At 25.2% G+C, this 23,936-nt stretch overlaps 1 protein-coding gene across 1 annotated transcript; it reads right to left on the reverse strand.

Moving 5' to 3' along the window:
- Positions 1 to 11,750: 11,750 nt before the first annotated feature.
- Positions 11,751 to 15,673, reverse strand: LOC132276833 (probable L-gulonolactone oxidase 6). The gene is made up of 4 exons (XM_059778457.1): positions 14,857 to 15,673; positions 13,361 to 13,616; positions 13,138 to 13,239; positions 11,751 to 12,666 (listed from the first exon to the last, which is right to left on the reverse strand). Exons 1-4 carry the CDS (start codon positions 15,550 to 15,552, stop codon positions 11,945 to 11,947), a joined length of 1,776 nt encoding a protein of 591 aa, XP_059634440.1. The 5' UTR covers positions 15,553 to 15,673; the 3' UTR covers positions 11,751 to 11,944.
- Positions 15,674 to 23,936: the final 8,263 nt, after the last annotated feature.

The raw sequence follows: 23,936 nt of genomic DNA on the forward strand, positions 1-23,936 counted from the left end.
AAATCCAAAAGCATTAGAAAGTTGAAAAGTTGAGGGTTTATTTTGGTAATGGCAAAAAAACTATTTTTCAAAAACTTTAATTTGAAGGTACCATAGGGAACTTTTAGAAAAGATCAGGTAATTTACTAATTTACCTGGGAAAAAAAAATGATACTTGTAACTATAACAATATATTTTTACTTTAGGATACATGATCATAATTAAATTCACTTAGATGACAATATATATCTATACTATTATTAAATGTGCAAAGTATTTCAGTATTTATTTATTAATTAATATAAATTCTATAACACTCAAAATTACCTAATAAAATTAAAATTAATTCAAATTAACAAAATATAAAAAGAGTTTAATTCAAATTACAAAGTCCACGTTGGTTTTAAGTAAAAAGGATTACATGAAAGTCTGTTATAAAACTATAGAACTAAAAAAATAATAATTACACCTTCTCGGCTTTTTGGCTAAGATCAAGTGTAATACTAAATTTTTTTGGGTCGGCCTTTTAGCTAACCTTTCTTGGTCTTTTGATTAAGATCCAGTGTAGTACTACTTTCTCGGCCTTTGTGCAAATAGTTTTAATATTTATTTATTAATTTATATAAATTCTATAAAACTCAAAATTACCTAATAAAATTCAAATTAACAAAATATAAAAAGAGTTTAATTCACAATAAAGAGCTTTCATTAATTATTATATCCCACGATATAAATTCTATAAAACTCAAAATTAGCTAATAAAATTAAAATTCAATCTATAACCAATTGTGCTTGACCAAATAGTCCATAAATTAACCTATTTATCTATTTATTATTATGAATTTTTTAATAAAAGAAAATCTAATTAGATAAGAATTATTAATATAAAAGTATTTATTAATTAATATATAAAACAAAATAATTTTTCTAAAACTCTACCATAAATTAGTTTTTATTATGCGTTTCTTAGTAAAATTAAATCTAATTAGACAATTTCTATAAAACTCTATCACAAATTACTTATTTTATTTTCAATAAAACTATATCACAAACTAGACAAAGATATATTTAAAGAGTTTCTATAAAACTCTAACACAAATTACTTATTTATTTATTTATTATGAGTTTTTTAATAAAAGAAAATCTAATTAGACAAGTATTGTTAATAAAAAATTATTTATTAATTGATATAAAAAGAGGTTTTAAAAGAGTTTCTATATAACTCTAACACAAATTATCTATTTATCTATTTATTGTGAGTTTTTTTTTTAATAAAAGTAAATCTAATTAGACAAGAATTATTAAAATAAAAAATATTTATTAATTGAAAATTACCTAATAAAATCATGCAAAGTGTTTCGGTATTTCAGTATTTATTTATTTATATAAAAAAATATTTATTAATTAATATAAAAATAATTTCTATAAAACTCTAAAAATTACTCAATAAAATCAATGACGCAACATGTAAAGTTGCTCACCTTCGGGAAACTTGTTTTACCATGGTTCCAGAAATTTTGAATTAGGAATGGTGCCACATAGACTGGAACCTTGTCCTTTTAATTTGGAATATATTTCGTTAATTTAATTATATCAAAGCATGTTAAAAGCCCTGTATATATGATAGCGTTCTCTTTAATTACTGCGATCATAGGTTATGTTTTTGGACATTGAATTTGCATCTTGTGGAACTTGTGATTTGACTATGACAAAAGGGTCATTACCTCGTATGGTTCTTAGTTTCTACTTTATATTTATATAAAAAAAATATTAATTAATTAATATAAAAAGAGTGTTTATCTATATTATTATTAGATGTGCAAAGAGTTTCAGTATTTAAATACAAATTACCTATTTATCTATTTATTATGAGTTTTTTTAATAAAAGTAAATTTAATTAGACAACAATTATTAAAATAAAAAATATTTATTAATTGTAAATTATCTAATAAAATCATGCAAAGTGTTTATCTATTTCAGTATTTATTTATATATAAAAAAAATATTTATTAATTGATATAAAAATAGTTTTTCTAAAAATAGTTTCTATAATACTCTAAAAATTACCTAATAAAATCAATTATATTCTATATAAAACTCTAATTTTTAATTCAATATAAAAAGAATAGTTATTTTTTATGGATGATTATCACAATATAACCGGCCCGGCCCAATTATGATTATGTAATTATCAAAAAGATACATGTCGTCATCTTATTAATCCAAGAAGCCTATATATAGAGGGAAGGAGGAAGGGGCATAAAAATTGAGAATTCTAGAAAATCCAGAATTCTAGAGTAAAATACGGAAACTCTACCAAAGAGTTTCAGTATTTATTTATTTATATAAAAAAATATTTATTAATTGATATAAAAAGAGTTTTTATCTATACTATTATGAGATGTGCAAAGAGTTTCAGTATTTAAGTATTTATTTATTCATGTAAAAAATATATTTAAAATACTAAAATCTACATAATAAAATTTAAATTAACCTATTTATCTATTTATTATTATGAATTTTTTCATAAAAGAAAATTTAATTAGACAAGAATTAGTAATATAAAAAATATTTATTAACTGATATATAAAACAAAATAATTTTTCTAAAATTCAACCACAAATTAGCTCTTATTATGAATTTCTTAATAAAATTAAATCTAATTAGACAAGAATATATTTAAAGAAAATAAAATAATTTCTATAAAACTTTATTACAAATTACTTATTTTATTCTCAATAAAACTCTATCACACTAGACAAAGATATATCACAGTTTCATATTTTATTCTGAGTTTTTTAATAAAAGGAAATATAATTAGACAAGTATTATTAATATAAAAAATTATTTATTAATTGATATAAAAAGAAGTTTTAAAGAGTTTCTATGAAACTCTAACCCAAATTACTTATTTATCTATTTATTATGAGTTTTTTTTTAATAAAAGTAATCTAATTAGACAAGAATTATTAAAATAAAAAATATTTATTAATTAAAAATTACCTAATAAAATAATGCAACGTGTTTCAATATTTCAGTTTTTATTTATTTATATAAAAATAATATTTATTAATTGATATAAAAATAATTTCTATAAAATTCTAAAAATTACCTAATAAAATCAATCACATTCTATAGAAAACTCTTATTTTTAATTCAATATAAAAAGAATAGTTATTTTTTTATAAATAATTATCACAATATAACCGGTCCGGCCCAGTTATAATTATGTAATTATCAAAAAATGACACATCTCATCATCTTACTAATCCAAGAAACCTATAAATAGAGGATGGAGGAAGGAGGAAGGGGTATAGAAATTAAAAATTCTAAAAATTCAGAATTTTAGGGTAAAATATAGAAACTCTACCAAAGAATTTTAGTATTTTAGTATTTATTTATTTATATAAAAAAATATTTATTAATTGATATAAAAAGAGTTTTTATTTATGCTATTATTAGATGTGCAAAGAGTTTCAGTTTTTAAGTATTTATTTATTTATATAAAAAAAAAAAATTTAAAACTAAAATCTAAATAGTAAAATTTAAACTAACCTATTTATCTATTTATTATTATGAATTTTTTAATAGAAGAAAATCTAATTAGACAATAATTATAAATGTAAAAAAAATTTATTAATTGATATATAAAACAAAATAATTTTTCTAAAACTCTACCACAAATTAGCTTTTATTATGATTTTCTTAGTAAATTAAATCTAATTAGACAATAATATATTTAAAGAAAATAAAATAATTTATATAAAACTCTATCACAAATTATTTATTTTATTTTTTATAAAATCCTATCATACTAGACAAAGATATATTTAAAGAATTTCTATAAAACTTTAACACAAATTACCTATTTATCTATTTATTATGAGTTTTTTAATAAAAGAAAATCTAATTAGGCAAGTATTATTAATATTAAAAATTATTTATTAATTGATATAAAAAGAGGTTTTAAAAGAGTTTCTATAAAATTCTAACACAAATTACCTATTTATCTATTTATTATGAGTTTTTTAATAAAATGAAATCTAATTAGACAAGTATTATTAATATTAAAAACTATTTATTAATTGATATAAAAAAAAGTTTTAAAAGAGTTTCTATAAAACTCTAACACAAATTACCTATTTATCTATTTATTATAAGTTTTTTTTTAATAAAAGTAAATCTAATTAGAAAAGAATTATTAAAATGAAAAGTATTTATTAATTGCAAAATTACCTAATAATATCAATCGCATTCTATATAAATCCTTATTTTTAGTTCAATATAAAAAGAGTAGTTATTTTTTTATGGATAATTATCACAATATAATCGGGCCGCCGTGTTATGATTATGTCATTATCAGAAAAGGATACATGTCATAATCCTATTAATCCAAAAAGCCTATAAATAGTGTCATTGAGGAAAGAGTACATAAATTGAGAATTCTAAAAATTTAGAATTACAGATTAAAATACAGAAGCTCTGTCAAAGAGTTTCAGTATTTTTTAAAAAGAGTTTTTATCTATACTATTATTAGATGTGCAAAGAGTTTCAGTATTTATTTATTTATATATAAAAAATATAAACAATAAAATCTACATAATAAAGAGTTTCTATAAAACTCTAACACAAATTACCTATTTATCTATTTATTGTAATTTTTTTAGTAAAAGAAAATCTAATTAGACAGGTACTAATATAAAAAATTATTTATTAATTGATATAAAAAGAAGTTCACAAGAGTTTCTATAAAAAAAACTCTAACACAATTACTAATTTATCTATTTATTATGAATTTTTTAATAAAAGTAAATCTAACTAGACAAGAATTATTAAAATAAAAATATTTATTAATTGATATAAAAAGAATTTTTAAAAAAGTTTATATTAAACTCTAACACAAATTAATAATTTATTTATTTATTATAAGTTTTTTAATAAAAGAAATTCTAATTAGACAAGAATTATTAATATAAAAATATTTTTTAATTCATATAAAAAATAAAATAATTTTTCTAAAACTCTATCACAAACTTCTTTTTATTATGTATTTTTTTTTTAATAAAAGCTAATCTAATTTGACAAGAATTGTTAGAATTTAAAAATATTTATTAATTGATAAAAAATGAGTTTTTAAAAGAGTTTCTATTAAAGTCTAACACAAATTACTTATTTATTTATTTATTGTAAGTTTTTTAATAAAAAAAAATCTAATTAGACTATAAAAATTCTACCACTAATTAAACTTCTTTTTATTATATATATATATATATAGTAGGAAAAGGTATGTGCGATGCACGTGTTGAATGTTTTTGTAGATAATGTGGTAAAGTTTTATAGAAAATAAAACAGCCAATTTGTGGTAGATTTTATAAAAATTATTTTATTTTCTTTAAATATATTATTGTTTAATTATATATTTTTTTTAATTAAAAAAACTCATAATAAATAGATAAATGGGTAATATGTGTTAGAATTTTATAGAAACTCTTTAAAAAACTCTTTTTATATCAATTAATAAATATTTTTTTATATTAATAATTCTTGTCTAATTAGATTTCAATAAATAAATAAATAGGTAATTTGTGTTAGAGTTTTATAGAAACTCTTTTAACACCTCTTTTTATATCAATTAATAAATAATTTTTTATTCTAACAATATTTGTCTAATTAGATTTCCTTTTATTAAAAAATTCAAAATAAATAGATAAATAGGTAATTTCTATTAGAGTTTTTATAGAAAATCTTAAAATATATCTTTGTCTAATATATTACAATTTTATTGAAAATAAAATAGGTAATTTGTGGTAGAGGTTTTCTAATCTAATTTGATTTTCTTTTATTAAAAAAACTTATAATAAATAAATAAATAAATAGGTAATTTGTGTTAGAGTTTAATAGAAACTCTTTTAAAAACTCTTTTTATATCAATTAATAAATATTTTTAAATTTTAATAGTTCTTGTCAAATTAGATTAGCTTTTATTAAAAAAAAAAAAAAAAGAAAGAAAAACTCATAATAATAGGTAGTTTGTGATAAAGTTTTAGAAAAATTATTTTATTTTTTATAGGAATTAAAAAATATTTTTTATAATAATTCTTGTTTAATTAGAATTTCTTTTATTAAAAAACTTATAGTAAATAAATAAATAGGTAATTTGTATTATAGTTTAGCTTAAACTCTTTTAAAAATTCTTTTTATATCAATAAATAAATATTTTTATTTTAATAATTCTTGTCTAATTAGATTCACTTTTATTATAAAATTCATAATAAATAGATAAATTGGTAATTTGTGTTAGAGTTTTTTATAAAAACTCTTTTAAACCTTTTTTTTATATCAATTAATAAATAATTTTTTATATTAGTAATACTTGTCTAATTATATTTCATTTTATTAAAAAACTCACAATAAATAGATAAATAGGTAATTTGTGTAAGAGTTTTATAGAAACTCTTTATTATGTAGATTTTAGTGTTTATATTTTTTATATATATAAATAAATAAATACTTAAATTCTTTACACATCTAATAATAGTATAGATAAAAACTCTTTTTAATAAATACTGAAACTTTTTGGCAGAGCTTCTCTATTTTGCTCTGTAATTCTAAATTTCTACAATTCTCAATTTCTGTACTTATTCCTCCTTCCTCCATGTCTCTATTTATAGGCTTCTTGGATTAATAGGATTATGACATGTGTCCTTTTCTGATAATGACATAATTATAACTGAGCGGGCCGGTTATATTGTGATAATTATCCATAAAAAATAATTATTCTTTTTATATTGAACTAAAAATAAGAGCTTTATATAGAATGTAATTGATATTATTAGGTAATTTTGTAATTAATAAATATTTTTTATTTTAATAATTCTTGTCTAATTAGATTTACTTTTATTAAAAAAAATTCATAATAAATAGATAAATAGGTAATTTGTATTAGAGATTTATAGAAACTCTTTTAAAACCTCTTTTTATATCAATTAATAAATAATTTTTAATATTAATAATACTTGTCTAATTAGATTGTCTTTTGTTAAAAAATTCATAATAAATAGATAAATAAGTAATTTGTGTTAGAGTCTTATAGAAACTCTTTAAATATATCTTTGCCTAGTGCGATAGAGTTTTATTGAAAATAAAATAGGTAATTTGTGATAGATTTTTATAGAAATTATTTTATTTTCTTTAAATATATCATTGTCTAATTAGATTTAATTTTATTAAGAATCTCATAAAAAAAGCTAATTTGTGTTAGAGTTTTACAAAAATTATTTTGTTTTATATATCAATTTATAAATATTTTTTTTATATTAATAATTATTGTCCAATTAGATTTTCTTTTATTAAAAAATTCATAATAATAAATAGATAAATAGGTTAATTTAAATTTTATTATCTAGATTTTAGTTTTTTAAATATTTTTTTATATAAATAAATAAATACTTAAATACTGAAACTCTTTACACATTTAATAATAGTATAGATAAAAACTCTTTTTATATCAATTAATAAATATTTTTATATATAAATAAATAAATATTAAAATACTGAAATTCTTTGGAGAGTTTCTGTATTTTACTCTAGAATTCTGGATTTTTAGAATTTTCAATTTCTGTACCCTTTTCTCCTTCCTCCATGCCTTTATTTATAGGCTTCTTGGATTAGTAGGATGATGACATGTGTCCTTTTCTAATAATTACATAATCATAACTGGCATGAGATTTATATAGAATGTGATTGATTTTATTAGATAATTTTTAGAATTTTATAGAAACTATTTTTACAAAAACTATTGTTATATCAATTGATAAATATTTTTTTATTTAAATAAATAATTACTGAAATACTGAAACACGTTACATTATTTTATTAGGTAATTTTTAATTGATAAATATTTTTTATTATAATAATTATTGTCTAATTAGATTTACTTTTATTAAAAAAAACTCATAATCAATAGATAAATAAGTAATTTGTGGTTGAGTTTTAAAGAAACTATTTTAAAACCTCTTTTTATATCAATTAATAAATAATTTTTTATATTAATATGTAATTTGTACTTAAATACTGAAACTCTATGCACATCTAATAATAGTGTAGATAAAATCCCTTTTTATATCAAATAGTAAATATTTTTGTGTATAAATAAATAAATACTTAGTTTCTATATTTTACTCTGAAATTTTGGATTTCTAGAATTATCAATTTCAATTAATACTGAAACACTTTGCATGATTTTATTAGGTAATTTTCAATTAATAGATATTTTTTATTTTAGTAATTCTTCTCTAATTAGATATACTTTTATTAAAAAAACTCATTATAAATAGATAAATAGGTAAGTTGTGTTAGAGTTTTATAGAAACTCTTTTAAAACCTCCTTTTATATCAATTAATAAATAAATTTTTATGTTAACAATACTTGTCTAATTAGATTTCCTTTTATTATAAAACTCCTAATAAGTAGATAAATAGGTAATTTGTGTTAGAGTTTTATAGAAATTCTTTAAATATATCTTTGTCTGGTGTGATATAGTTTTATTGAAAATAAAATAGGTAATTTGTGATAGAGTTTTATAGAAATTATTTTATTTTCTTTAAATATATCCTTGTCTAATTAGATTTAATTTTACTAAAAAACTCATAATAAAAGCTAATTTATGGTAGAGTTTTAGAAAAATTATTTTGTTTTATATATCAATTAATACACAAAGGCCGAGAAAGTAGTACTACACTTGATCTTAGCCAAAAGGCCTACCCAAAAAAATTTAGTATTACACTTGATCTTAACCAAAAGGCCGAGAAGGTGTGATTATTATTTCTTTAGCTCTATAGTTTTATAAGAGGCTTTCATGTAATCCTTTTTATTTAAAATCAATGTGGAACTTTGTAAATTGAATTAAACTCTTTTTATATTTTGTTAATTTGAATTAATTTTAATTTTATTAGGTAATTCTGAATGTTATAGAATATATATCAATTAATAAATAAATACTGAAATACTGAAACACTTTGCACATTTAATAAATACTGAAACTCTTTGCACAAAGGTCGAGAAAGTAGTACTACACTCGATCTTAACCAAAAGACCGAGAAAAGTTAGCCAAAAGGCCGACCCAAAAAAATTTATATTAATTAATAAATAAATACTGAAATATTGAAACACTTTGTACATTTAATAATAGTATATATATATAACTATTTATCTTATTTTTTATTCACCAATTTTTAAATCTTTATTTATATATAGATATAGATTTTTTTTGATAATGTTCGTTTAAGAAATTTAAAACAGTAAAAAAAAAAAATTTGGTTTTATTGATACTAAAATGAGAAAAGTGAATTTGCAATACAACCATCACATTATATAAACCAAAGGTCGTTGTCCTTAGTCAGAAGAGGCATTGCACTTAGCTTTTAAATAAGACAATTTGATGCATGGGAAGTGAAAGATTAAACCTATATTATCATATATATAATCAGTATACGATTACATTTTGAATATGAAAACAATTGTGAGAGAGATATGACAAATTTAAGTCACACATTTTTTTTAAATAGGTGCTAAACGTGTTCCTACTCTCGTATTTTGCGTACTTTCTTGTTCCTTATTTTACTATGTGTGACTTAAATTTTATCACTTCTATAATAACTCATAAGAATTTGAGAATACGGTAAACTAAGTATTAAGAGGGAGGACTCAAAGGGCTTTCTGATCTACCATTTTCCTTCCAATTTAGGCAGTGAATCAAGCTGGGAAATCAATATCCCGTTTGGTCAAATTTGTAGACCAATAGAAGTGGATGTTGACTCATAGATATACGAACAAAATCTCTATGCAGGAAATTTTTAATGCGTATAGACATCTCCTAATTAATCACGGACATGTAATAATATGAATCATTAAAGTATTACTATGCTTCCTTTGGAATCAGATTCACACACAAATATAACTCAAATCTCAAAAGGTGAAAACTCAGAATCTCAAAAGGTGAAGAATATTAATTCTTGAAAACAATAGTAATGTACCTTATGTAAGAAAAAACATAAGAAGTAATTTGAGTTCAAAAATTATGGCAGTTTATAGAACATTTGAAAAGAAATAATCCAAATGAAAATAATGCACAGAGATTATTAGATTAACTTGAACTCATAAAATTTATGGGATTACTATTTAGGACATTAGAAAAGAAATACAACAGACGAACAGAAATATTAAAAAGACAGTCTTCGTTACTTTTTTAGTTCAGGATTGGTAGAATGTTTTGTCACATCTAAAATTTTCAATGTTATATTAAAAAAGGAAAAAAAGAAAAAAGCGTAAGCATCATGGTCTTTGTGAACGTGGACTTCTCGTTCAAACTGTTGGTTGGATTTAGAAACCTAATAAGACTGTTTTATATAGAATGTAATTGATTTTATTAGGTAATTTTTAGAGTATTATAGAAACTATTTTTATAAAAACTATTTTTATATCAATTAATAAATATTTTTCTATATAAATAAATAAATACTAAAATACAGAAACACTTTGCATGATTTTATTAGGTAATTTTCAATTAATAAATATTTTTGATTTTAATAATTGTTGTCTAATTAGATTTACTTTTATTAAAAACTCATAATAAATAGATAAATAGTTAATTTGTACTTAAATACTGAAACTCTTTGCACATCTAATAATAGTATAGATAAAAACTATTTTTTTATCAATTAATAAATATTTTTTTTATATAAACAAATAAATACTAAAACTCTTTGGCAGAGTTTCTGTATTTTACTCTGAAATTTTGAATTTCTAGAATTCTCAATTTTTATACCCCTTCCTCCTTTCTCCATGCCTCTATTTATAGGCTTGTTGGATTAATAGGATGATGACATGCGTCTTTTCTGATAATTACATAATCATAACTGGGCCGGGCTGATTATATTGTGATAATTATCGATTAAAAAAATAACTATTCTTTTTATATTGAACTAAAAATTAGAGTTTTATATAGAATGTGATTGATTTTATTAAGTAATTTTTAGAGTTTTATTTTAATTATTTTTACAAAAACTATTTTTATATCAATTAAAAAATATTTTTTTATATAGATAAATAAATACTGAAATACTGAAACAATTTGCATGATTTTATTAGGTAATTTTTAATGAGAGTTCTTTATTGGGAATTAAACTCTTTTTATATTTTGTTAATTTGAATTTTATTAGATAATTTTGAGTTTTATAGAATTTATATCAATTAATAAATAAAAACTGAAACTCCTTGCACAAAGACCGAGAAAGTAGTACTACATTTGATCTTAGCCAAAAGACCAAGAAAGGTTAGCCAAAAGGCTAACCCAAAAAAATTTAGTACTAAACTTGATCTTAGCAAAAAGGCCGAGAAGGTGTGATTATTATTTCTTTAGCTCTATACCTTTATAAGAGGCTTTCATGTAATTCTTTTTATTTAAAACCGACGTGGGACTTTGTAATTTGAATTAAATCTTTTTATATTTTGTTAATTTAAATTTTATTAGGTAATTTTGAGTGTTATAGAATTTATATCAATTAATAAATAAATACTGAAATACTAAAACACTGAAACACTTTGCATATTTAATAATAGTATAGATATGTTTAGTGTAGTTCAATCCTAAACTTCAATCCTATGGGCCTCAGCAATTTACGAAAGAGTGTTTCCGAGTTTAAAGTTTAATTGGGCTTGAACAGTTTGGGCTCATGACATAATAAGCAAATCAACGTTCATATAGACGTGCTAAAATATTTTATAAATTGTACAACATAGTTTATAAAACAAATGTTCGTATCTTAAAATAAATATATCCTAAATTTTCTGTTTTGCTAGTAAGATTTGCTTCTTAAAAAAACGACTAGTAGAAAGTATTGTCACACAATGATTTTGTAAGTGTTGGTATAACATTTAAATTGAACAAGGGCTAAGTTATTGTTACTAAAATGCAGTTGATTTTAAACGAGTACAAACCCTTGCATCCTTGTAAATTTTTCCTGGTCGACAAACATAACCCTTGTTTGGGGCACAATGAATGTCTTCTGAGCATACGCACAACCCTTCCAGAGCACAACCTTCTTTCACAATGGTCACCCCATCTTTCAACCCAAGAACTTGGTCTGTCCACTCACTGGAGAAGAGCCCTAATGGATCATACATCTTCTTAACCTTGAAGAATTTTTGGGCATTTTTGTATTTCTTGATCACTCCATCAAAGGCCACATTTCGATTCTTCCCCCAATGTGGCAACCCTCCATACTTGACCATCGCGAGCTGCTCTATCTCTTCAAGTATGTCTTCGTAGAGCCTAGGGGTCATCGGGTTTTTGCTTCTGTAGTATGTGATGTCAAAGTCAAGTGCATCTTCTTGTTTGCTTAAGTAAGCAGTTGAAGTCTTGACATAGCGCATGAGGAATCCATTGTAGAGTTCTGCGCCACACATGGATTTAGGCTCTAATTGAATTAGGTTTTGGACATCTTGAATGAAGCTCTTGACTTTGGACAAGCCAATGCTGAATGTAGTTTGGTGAAAGAAGAGTCCGTCAACTCGATGGTCCCAAGGGCATGCTGTGATCATTGAATCCTTTAAGCTATCAAGGCAGCCTCCTGAGGCTTGGAGCCGATTTTGATATCCAACTACAGGGTAGCCTGTAAAGGCAATACCTGTGTTTAAAACACAAAAGGTCAGTATATATATATATATATATATATATATATGCACACAACTTGGCCATCATAAAAAGATACAAAGAAAGTAACAAAAGCTCCAAAATATTTGAGACAACTCGGCCAATTTAGGTCTAGTTATCTGGACGATCATGATTTTATAATAATGTGCTATAATTAATCTACAAACAACTACATCAAGAGGATTTGGTTCTATAACATCCCATAATCATATAGTATTTTATCAAACATTTTTGTTTTTAGATTAGCAAGTAACTTGAAGTAAAAACTGGTTCAAGTAATTACTGTAAAAAGAAATGATACACTAATTAATATGACCACGCCATACTTGCATATAAGGATTAACCAATTTCACATAAGGATTAACTTTTAAACTTGCATTTATTTAATTTAACTTCTCTGAGCGAGCTGTTTTTTTTTTACAATACTTAGTTTGAGGTGAAGTACCATCATTTGTTAACCCATACGCGCTGATCTTGAGTGTAAATAGATTAAGCTTTGCATTGATGCATTTCCCATCAGCATCACCATTAGATTCTTGATTTTCCTCTGATAAACAATATCAACAACCAAAGATCATAGTTGTTAGTTCAATATATATATATATATATATATATATAAATTCTAGAAACTGATCAAAGAAATAGAATTAGTTAAAAGTAAAATTGACCTGTATATCTTATGGTTTTCAAAACAAGTGAAAGTGTGGAGCGAAATCCGGTGAAGTCATTTAGACCATTACCGGATGCATTAGATGTGACCCGATCATCAATCCGGTATACCACCTTTCGTTGACTTGGATACCATGTTAGGTCTGCAAACTCATGTTGGTGACCAAAGCTAACCGCTTGATCTCCCAAGTCCGAATCATTCCTCTCTAAGAAGGTGACGGCTCGCTTGAACAAGGGTTGCATTCTCAGAGTGACCTGCACGTTTTTAATTTTAATATATTCTCAGTGTACAACAATGCATATAACGTGCTCAATAATGCAACAAAATAAATGAATGTGCCTAAAAATGTAATAACAATTTCACTACACGTGACCATGCCTAAATTGTTACATTTTATATTTATGAATTCCAACTGCCTACATTGATGAGGATGGTTGGTTAATTTGGTTCATTATAAGTTATGATCATGATAATCCATGGACTATTGAACACTATAATTTGATTGAGTAGAATATGAATTTTTTCTATTATAGGTGTCTGGTATGTACTAGCAATCTTATTCATTAATTGAACACCAAGCATGGTGAATTTAAAGACAACATTGAAGACGCGAAGGAAACCCCAAACCCCATAATGTTGTTAATATTGCATTTAGAGTAATAATTTCTACAGATTCCAACTTCATGAGAGAGGAATAGCTATGCATCTCAATTACTAGTCTTGAAAAAGGAAATTCATATTTTTAGAACCTCTCTCCTTTATGCAATCAGAATTTTCGTGTTTTTTTTTTTTTTTTCTTAAAAAAAAAAAAAAATCTTGTTGGCAGAGGATTACTAATGTTTTGGGTAACTTTCTTTTTGTGGCAGTAGGTCTTTTTTTTGTAGAAGAAAGTGATTTTGTTATTTTAGAAAATTTTAAGAGTAGAAGTAATTTTGCCGTTCAATATAATCCAATTGACCCAATATTTGATGCGAAAACAGTTTCTTGCACAACAATGCGCATTATATCTTGGCATCCATTGAAAAGGATCTGTTGACTCCTTCCATTCACTTTCTTTTGGCATGCCAACAATTTATCACCACTTTCCTAACCAAAAACAAACAAAAATATAAAAATAAAAATTTACCACAATATTATGACCCCTCTAGCAAATATCTTATCTGAAAAATTATAGTAAATGTGTAATGTGTAAACAAATACAACGAAGACTTGTAAATGTGTAAGAAGATTGTGTGACTATTCAAATTATCTCGAGGCAAAACTACTATAATTTAAATATAATAGGTGAATAGAAAACCATTAAAAATTCAGCCGACCCGTTAAAAAACAATGATGGATTTCCAAAACCACTAATTGGCCGGACTTTACATCTGATCAAAATTTTAGAACATTATATGCAAACCATTTCCTTTTTTGCTCGTGTGCTGATCTGATCGATCATAATGAATAAAAATTAAAACCCAAGGTTGAGTGATTAAATAAAATTAATCATACCTGTGAAATAACTCCAAGCACGCCAAGTGAAACCCTTGCTGCATTCAGGTTAGGGTCACCATTGTCCAGGGTCCAGACTTTGGCATATCCCTCTTCAGGTCCCGCCGGAGTGATAATCCGAAGTTGAACCACGTAGTCATGAACCGAACTCCCCGTCCCCCACAGCGAACTACCGTGCGCGCCGGTGCCCATTAGGCCACCAATGGTCAAGCCCCACCAGTATGGCGCATATGGCAGTGCTAGCCCAGCTTTGGCTGCCTCATTAATAAGTTGCCTCAATGTCACGCCACTCTCAACACTCATAGTCATATTGTCTTGATCAACATTTAATGTGTGGTTTAAATACTTCGTGCTTATGAGAAGTCCATTGTCACCGTCAGGACAAACCAGCTTAGGAATGCTGTGAGAGAAACGAGTGGCCACTTTGATTTTCCTTCTCTCCATTGTCGCCATTGCCACCGTCGAGATTAGCTCTTCCTCTGTGGTGGGGTAGGCAACATCAGCTGCTCGGCACACGCTCCGATCCGGGAATGCACCGTACGAGTTTGTGATGGTGCAGTTGGAATTGTTGGACGAACACTTAATGGGGTCCTCTGGAGGACTACAATTCACCATACATATCATCAATACAAACATGTACTGTGATATAAAAAGTGACACAAAGATCTTAACCTTTTGCGAGCCTAACACAACCATGATTGACAAAGTTGATATATATATATATAATGTATGTTTGTAATAATGCACACCTCTCTATATGTATATGTATATATAGATATTAGTATTGTGTCCCGTAGAAGAGTTTCTCTGTAATTAGATGGGGTAAGGAACCTAATTATTTAGTACTCCTATTGACAAGCTTTAAAGTCAAGATGTTCCGACATTTAAGTTAAACCAGCTGTTGGAGTCTAAGGGGTGTAGGGTGTAGAGAGAGAGAGAGAGCAGTGCATAGTCTCTTCGATGTGACAGCGTGACGTACACATTAATTTAAATGAGATGGAAGATAATGAATTTGAAGTAGCTGTGAATAATTAATAATGGTCCGGCTATTTAGAACTAGTAAATACTGAGTACGTAGGAGTAGTAAATAAGAATGCAGTGGAATAAAAGCAAGAATCAAAAAATTATATCCTCTCCACTTTAACGTAACAAAAGACAATAAGGTTGGTTTGGCCAGTGTTTTATTTTAAGCGGTTTGTTTTTGGCTAGTGTTTTTATTTTAGGAGTGTTTTAAATGGCTAGTGTTTTTATTTTAGAAGTATTTTAAAAGTATGTTTGGGACCGATATTTCGTTGTAGAAATATCAAAAATAGAAACATGTACAATTATGGTTTTGGGTTATAAACAATTATCAAAATAAGAAAAAATAATTTTTTGATGTTTTAGTTTTGATTCACTATTCACGAAGTGTTTTAACACTGTGTAAAATAAAACAATACTATACCAAATATACTTTTGTTGCCAAAATCGACACTATAGTAGTCCAAAAATAAAAACATCATAAACAAAAACGCATGCCAAAAGGGGTCTAAGTGTATGTTTGGATTGAGAGATTTGGACAAACAGTGAGAGAAAAATAAAATAAAAAAAAAAAAATTAGTGTAAATTGTGTTTGGATTGTTTAAAATAAGAGAAAAGCAAGGATATGGAGAGATAGGGAGCTAGGGATAACTATCCATTTTTATCTCTCATTTTCTATCTCTCTGAAAATGTGAATATATATAGTGAGAAATGATAGTTTTTTAGTAAGATTTTCATAATTTCCAAACTGCTTAACAATTAAAAAGTGAAAATTATTATTCTATTTATATCCCATTTATTTTAAAGGACGTAATATTATTTATCTTTTTTTCTCTCCTCTATCATATCCAAATAAGAATACTATCATTTCATTTTTTTTTATCTATTCAAACATAAATAATTTCTCCTTTTTTATTCTTTTCTTTTCTTTTCTCTCATAATTAATACTATATATATATATATATATATATATATATATTTTTTTTTTTTTTTCTCTTTTATATATCCAAACAAAACCTAAGATCGATTTATATTTGTTAGTTCAAATAGTCATCAAAACTTTAATGAATATATTGAAGGCCTCCATTGTAGGCATGGGAAATTTAATACGCTTGACCCTTTATATCTTTTACAATAACCACATCGAGGATGGCCAACACTTGAAACAGATGCTATATGATTTTTATATTTCCCCAACTAACAAAACGCATAATTTTTTACAATCCGTCCTAAAAAGATCTCTAATTCGTCCTCTCTTTGCTTATTTGTTCTTCTTATTCAAATTTTTTTGAATCCCTTCAAAAATAATTTTAACTTTCTTTTCCTCTCTTTTTATTCCATTATTTACCCATCTGTTTTTTTTTCAAATATATATTATATATATACAAAGACGAATTCAAAAATTATCAGGCTACTATTTGGGTGGGTTAATACTAATAATAATTTTTATTTATTAGGCTAAATTGACTATAGTAATTGATTATTTTTTATTTTTTATTTTTTTATTTTGTGAGTTTGAGCCCATCAAAACCTACTCCTCAATCTGCCCTTGTATATATATATATTTATATGAAAAGATCAATCTCCCTGCTGGACTTTCGAATGATAAATTTTTGTGAATTGTGACAGTATATGAATATTTAATTACTGAAATTCAATCCTTACTTTGTCTCTCTGAAATAGAATTTCAGATTTTTTTACGGGATAGATAATGTATAGTTTTTTTTTTTTTTATTTTATTTTATTTTTTATAATAGAATCAAAATGGAGAAAAAAATGTTCATAGGTATCATACAAGTACAAATGAAAATTTCAAGAGTAAAAAAACGACATTATATAAATTAAACTGTTGCGCAATATTTTACTACAATTGCCATTTTCAGGTTATTATATTATATATATATATATTGTAATCTAGGATGGAAAACAAAATCGTATATGAAATAAAAAATAACATTTCGTGATCCAAAACGGTCCAAAAAACTTTTATTACGTAAATGAATTCTCAACCGACACCACTTTTTAATTTTCAAAGATTAATTAATATACGTGACCCATGTGGACAATCATGACGACGGATGAATTATTTTCCTTGCTTGAGGATACCGACACTCCTCAACACGAGGACATGATTATATGCTTGATAAAATAGGGCAACTAAGCATATTATTTTCGGTAAATGATCAAAACTTACGAGTACGTGTTAGGTGTTCGTCATATTATTTTGGATTAATGATCAAATTTACGAATATGTGTTAGGTCGGCATATTATTTTGGGTAAATGATCAAAACTTACGAGTGCGTGTTAAGTGTGTGACATATTACAGTTTTTTGTGATGAATATGCAGGCGCATATATATATATATATATATATATATATATGTATAATGACTCATTGAATAGTTACATTGGGTTGTTAGATTTATTATTTTAATTTATCAATTATACACGTGAAATTCTCCACTTAATTGTATTTGTTATAAATAATCAATTAAAAATTATTCGGTTATATAATTTATTACAAATATTCGTAACTATCACTGCCCTATGTATCCGGTGCACAGCACAGATACCATATATATTTTTGTCAAAACTTATCTCCTTATTTTATTTTTTTTAAGAACAAATAAGTCCTATCAATTTGCAATTCTAAACTTCCATTATTACCCTTACCAAATAGAAATACAGTAAAATTTAGCAATTATAATTATTTTAATTTAAATTAGATTCAAATATGATGAATATAAAATGAAAAAGTAAAAAAAATAAAAAAAGGTACACAAAAGCTTAAAAAATATAAAAGTTTAATAAATGATAACTTTTTTTTTTAGTATATATAAATATTATATCTAATTTGGTAAGAGTTTAAATGAAAGTTTGAGTGTTTTTTGAACTTAAATTGAAAAAATATTCAAATGCAACAATTATTGTTCTTACTAAAAATTGGTAGAACTTATTTATCTTGTAAGACTTGGTGGTAATTTTACCTATCGGATTTTTTAAAGAGATATTTTGGTTTTGGGTGCTTTTATTTCAGTTTAATTATACATATAGTTTCTTTAATCATTTACTTTAGAATCTCAAAAGATAATGGATGGCAAATAATCTTGGAGCCATCATCATTCAGGAAATTTTCTCACGTCTTGAAAGTTTATCGAATCTTCTTGGAAAGAGAATTTTTATAGAGTCGTGACCTTTAAAATATAATAAATTAAATAAGGCGATATTAGTACTCTATTTTTTAATATTTACACTATAATTTTAAATGAAATAACAATTTCAACCATAACTTTACAAATAAATATTTATTACTTTTTAAATAACACAACTGTCCTTTTAGATTTCTTTTTTTTATCTCTAATCTTTAATATTTTAGTTCTCTTTTGACAAGAATTTTTTTTTTTTTTTTTACGAGACCAAAAAGAAAAATTTTATGTTGAATAAATTGTTTCTTTTGACCGGATCAAAAAAAAAAAAAAAAAAGGTAACCATTAAAAAAATGATGTCTTTTGATAAGAAAAAAATATTTATTGAAGAAATTATCTCTTTTGTCAAGATCCCAAAAAAAAGAAAAAAATACGAAAAGAAGAGAATTATATATATATATGAAAAAAATACGAAAAGAAGAGAATTATATATATATATATATATATATATATATATATATATAGAATAAATTATCTATTTTGATAAGATTATTAAAAAAAAAAATTTATTTTTATTTAATAAATTATTTCTTTTGACACGACCCAAAAAAACTTACGAGTATGTGCTAGGTGTGTTGTGTTCAGCATATTACAGTCATTTGTGATGAATATGCGAGCGTTCACACACACACACACATATGGAAAATGATTCTTGCAATGAATTATTAGATCTACTATTTTAATTTATCAATGATATATGTGAAGTCTTCCACTTAGCTGTAGTTAGTATAAATAATTAATTAAAAATTATTCGGTTATACAATTCATTACAAGTGTTCGGTGTGAGTATCATTACTCTATGTATCTGATGTACATCACATGCACAATATATATTTTATCAAAACTTACCTCCTTATTTTTTTTAAGAACAAATAAGTCCTGTCAATTTGCAAAATAACTCTTATTTTTTTCCATTTAAATTCTAAACTTCCATTATTACCCTTACCAAATAGAAATACAGTAAAATTTAACAATTATAATTATTTTAATTTAAATTAGATTCAAATATGATGAATATAAAATGAAAAAAAAAAAAAAAAAACGTACACAAAAGCTTATCATTTATTAAACTTTTATATTTTTTAAGCTTTTGTGTACGGCTTTTTTTTTTTTTTTAAATGAGAGTTTGAGTGTTTTTCGAACTTAAATTGAAAAAATATTTAAATGCAACAATTATTGATCTTACTAAAAATTGGTAGAACTTATTTATCTTGTAAGACTTGGTGGTAATTTTACCTATTCAATTTTCTAAAGAGATGATTTTGTTTTGGGTGGTTTTATTTCAGTTTAATTATACATATAGTTTATTTAATCATTTATTTTAGAATCTCAAAAGATATATATCAATGGCAAAGAATCTTGGAGCCATCGTTAAGGGAATTTTCTCACATCTTGAAAGTTTACCGAATCTTCTTGGAGCCATCTTTCAGATAATTTTTACAGACTCGTGATCTGTAAAATATAATGAATTAATTATTTTTTTTTTCAACAAATTAAAAAATTAAATGACTCAATTACAGGCCCATCAATTCAGAAAATTGAACACCCTAACAATTACGTGAAAGTGATTGTACCACATAAGCATTTCCGTGACTTGATCAGTTTGTTAGTTCCGTAAAAGTAAAAAAAGATATGATGAATTAGTGTTTGCCAGCTACTACAAGAATTTGTGGTTTCCCTTCTCTTCATATGCCAAAGTGAAGGACAGTTTTCAAATGAGGTGGGACAAAGATTTACCTAAAAAAACAAATTGAGCTTGGACACAAAAATAATAATATTATTAATAAAATAAATTCAAATGACATCTAGTGACTCTAGTCCAATAGAATGAAGGGTTCAAGTCTTAAGTGTAGACAAAAAGAAAAAAAAAAAAACAAAACAAAAAAAAATTGTATGTGCGAGATGTAAATGTGTTTGTTGCAAAATAAATAAATCAATCGATCAATCAATCAATAAAAATAAGTTTTTATTTAAAATGATATAGAATTGAGTAGAAGCATTAATAGATGGAATCCAATCATAACAAAAGAATGAGCGTTCGTTTTAGAACATTGGAATAATACAATTTTCTACATATAAGAATTAGGAATTTTAAATGATAAAATAATATATTTTAAAAACATCCAGAATTAAGCGAAGAGGCGAACAATTTTTGAAAAATCCAATTGAGTTATCGAAGAAAGAGGGGAGAAAAATGAAGAAGAAGAGAAAATCAAACTAGGAGAAGTGGAGTTGGTTCGCGTGGTTTGAATGGGAAGTTTAATTGACGGAGTTTAGAAAACCTCGACCTGAACCCTATAATTTGTAAGAAGAATCTTCCCATCCAAATCATTTTCCACATCCATCCCCAGTACAGTGATGCACCGGCCTATAATTTGTAAGAAGAATCTTCCCATCCAAATCATTTTCCACATCCATCCCCAGTACAGTGATGCACCGGAGAGGATCTATGATCATCCTCTTCTCCTTTGTCTCTTTTAACTATGAAGTTGTTGCTACTAATAATTTAGTTTCTAAATTACGGCATATTGCTGACGGAGAAATCCAATACCAGTGCATATCCAACAAAATCCAGACCAAAACATAAAAAAGGTAATTGATTTAAGATAATATAAGTTGTGGATCACATATACTATTTCTAGTAAAGTCGAATTTATGATAATCAGAAATAAAAAAATGTGTAAAAGAAGCAGCCAAAGAGTCCATACCCTTTTAATTCCTTATAAAAATGAATAATTGTACAAATGCACCCTTACAGCAAACAAAAGACACCTAGAAAAAACACTAAACAAAAGTGAAAACTAGTTAAACAACTATAGAAGGAGCAAACCCCTCCAAGACAAACAGAACACTTAAAAAAACATATAAAGTTTTTAACATCTACAAAAGCCAAAACATATTAACAAAAGGGATTGTTATCATGGGAATTTACAACTAGAATGCTGTCACGATAATTAGGATTGTTATTATGAAAATAGAGAAGTTCTAATTGGGGATGTGAGATGGCCTCTCTCTCTCTCTCAAACTTGTGTCACTAATGAATTTTTATTTTTAAAACTCAATTATGGGTGTCCCAATATACATTTTTTTTTTTAACAATACTTTGACACCCAGTAGTGATGATCTATACTGACTATTGATATAGACCAATAAAAAATGGACATGTCATTTTTAATTATTAAATCAAAGATGGTGAGTAGATATTTACTTACCAAATCTGAGATATTGATTTGAATACCATCTATGATTTGGTAATTAAAATAGGATGTGTTGATTTATTATTAGTCCATATCAATAGTTAGTATGTTATAGAAAAAACAATTCAAACTTGAATAAATTTATGATAAATTTTGAATTTCTTTTTAAAATAATCAAATATTTAACAATCATAATTAATTTAAAATTATAATACAAAATTTAGAAAACAAAAAAAAAATATAGCTAATAAAATAATATTTATTTATATATTAATTATCAATCGGAGACGCATTTGAGCTTTGCGGGTTTCAAACTCTTTTCCATCTCGCGTATAAGGCTATAATCCAAGTAGAATGATCCCAGAGACGAGGCAGAAGGGGTTAAAGTGACATCCAGTTATAATATACAAATTTCCTCAAGAGTTAGAAACTTGGGCTGGATGTTTCAAATCTAAAGACGACCCTACTGTGTTTTGGGTGCTGGCCCAGTCCGTCAGTTAGTGGATTCGTGACATCGTGTGCAATAGTGTCCCGAGTTGGGTTGGGCCTAGACATTATTGCGAACCTATAATTATGGGTCCGACGCCCATGATATAAATAATCAAATGCTTTTGATTGTTATTTATGCAAAAATATAAGTTTAAGTGTTTTTTATTTATTGCATATTTGCATGGAATCGGTAGATAACCAATTTAAAACAAACAAGTACTAAAACATTGCATCCTTCAATTCTTCGATACAACAAACCACGTCCTACTTTTGGGATGGTCACAACACCAATATTTAAAAAAAAAAAAAATTTCTATAATACCATATCAATTATTAATGAGATAAGAACTGCTTTTTTGTACTGGTTCTGTCTGGTTGCTGAAGGACACACTAGGAACCACTTGGGGTCATCAATTCAATTCTCAGTTTGGATTTCAGTGAAGAAATAAAAGTTGGCACAAACGTTTTTAATTTTTCTCTTTTTTTCTTTTTCGGAAAATAAGTTGGCACATACCATTGCACATCATTTGAGACTTTGAGTGTTCCTTTAGAGATGTAAGAGAAGTGAGAAGATTTGGCAAGGAATCGAAAGAGATGGGTAAAAACTAAAAATTCAAGAAAATCAAAAGAGATGTAATAAAATGGAAAGCAAACAGATTGAACAGAGCTTATATATAAAGGGGAAAAGGTAAAGAGCTAACTCACACAACATGATACTTTCACTTGCATCACGCTCTCTCCCTCCGTGTGATTTAGATTTTTTTGTTCTTGCACTTCCACTCTTTGTTACTTATGTAAAAAGAACTAAAATAAATAAAAAGAGAAAATGATTTTGCTACTCTTGCACTCTCACTCTTTTTTACTTATGTAAAAAGAAACAGAAAGCGAAAATCATGAAGAAACTATGAAATCGATCAATTTCTAAAATTCAAAACTATATTCTTAAGAAGAAATGGTTGGTTGATCATCATGTAGAGTCCAACCAAACCATATGATCTGTTCAACCGTCTTGGAACTGGAGTTGGAAAGACTGAGTTGGGTCAAAAGTTGTACAAATAAATAGAAAGATACTTTATCAAAGGGTCAAAGACAATGCTCTTTAAACAAAGTCCATGTGACTTCCCTTGTACCCAAATCTGAATACCCAAACTGAACCCTAACAATCCAG

This window comes from Cornus florida, unplaced genomic scaffold (genome assembly GCF_030987335.1).
Source record: "Cornus florida cultivar Cherokee Brave unplaced genomic scaffold, ASM3098733v1 CherokeeBrave_3.0.0_Hap2_Chr10, whole genome shotgun sequence".
NCBI lineage: Eukaryota > Viridiplantae > Streptophyta > Magnoliopsida > Cornales > Cornaceae > Cornus > Cornus florida.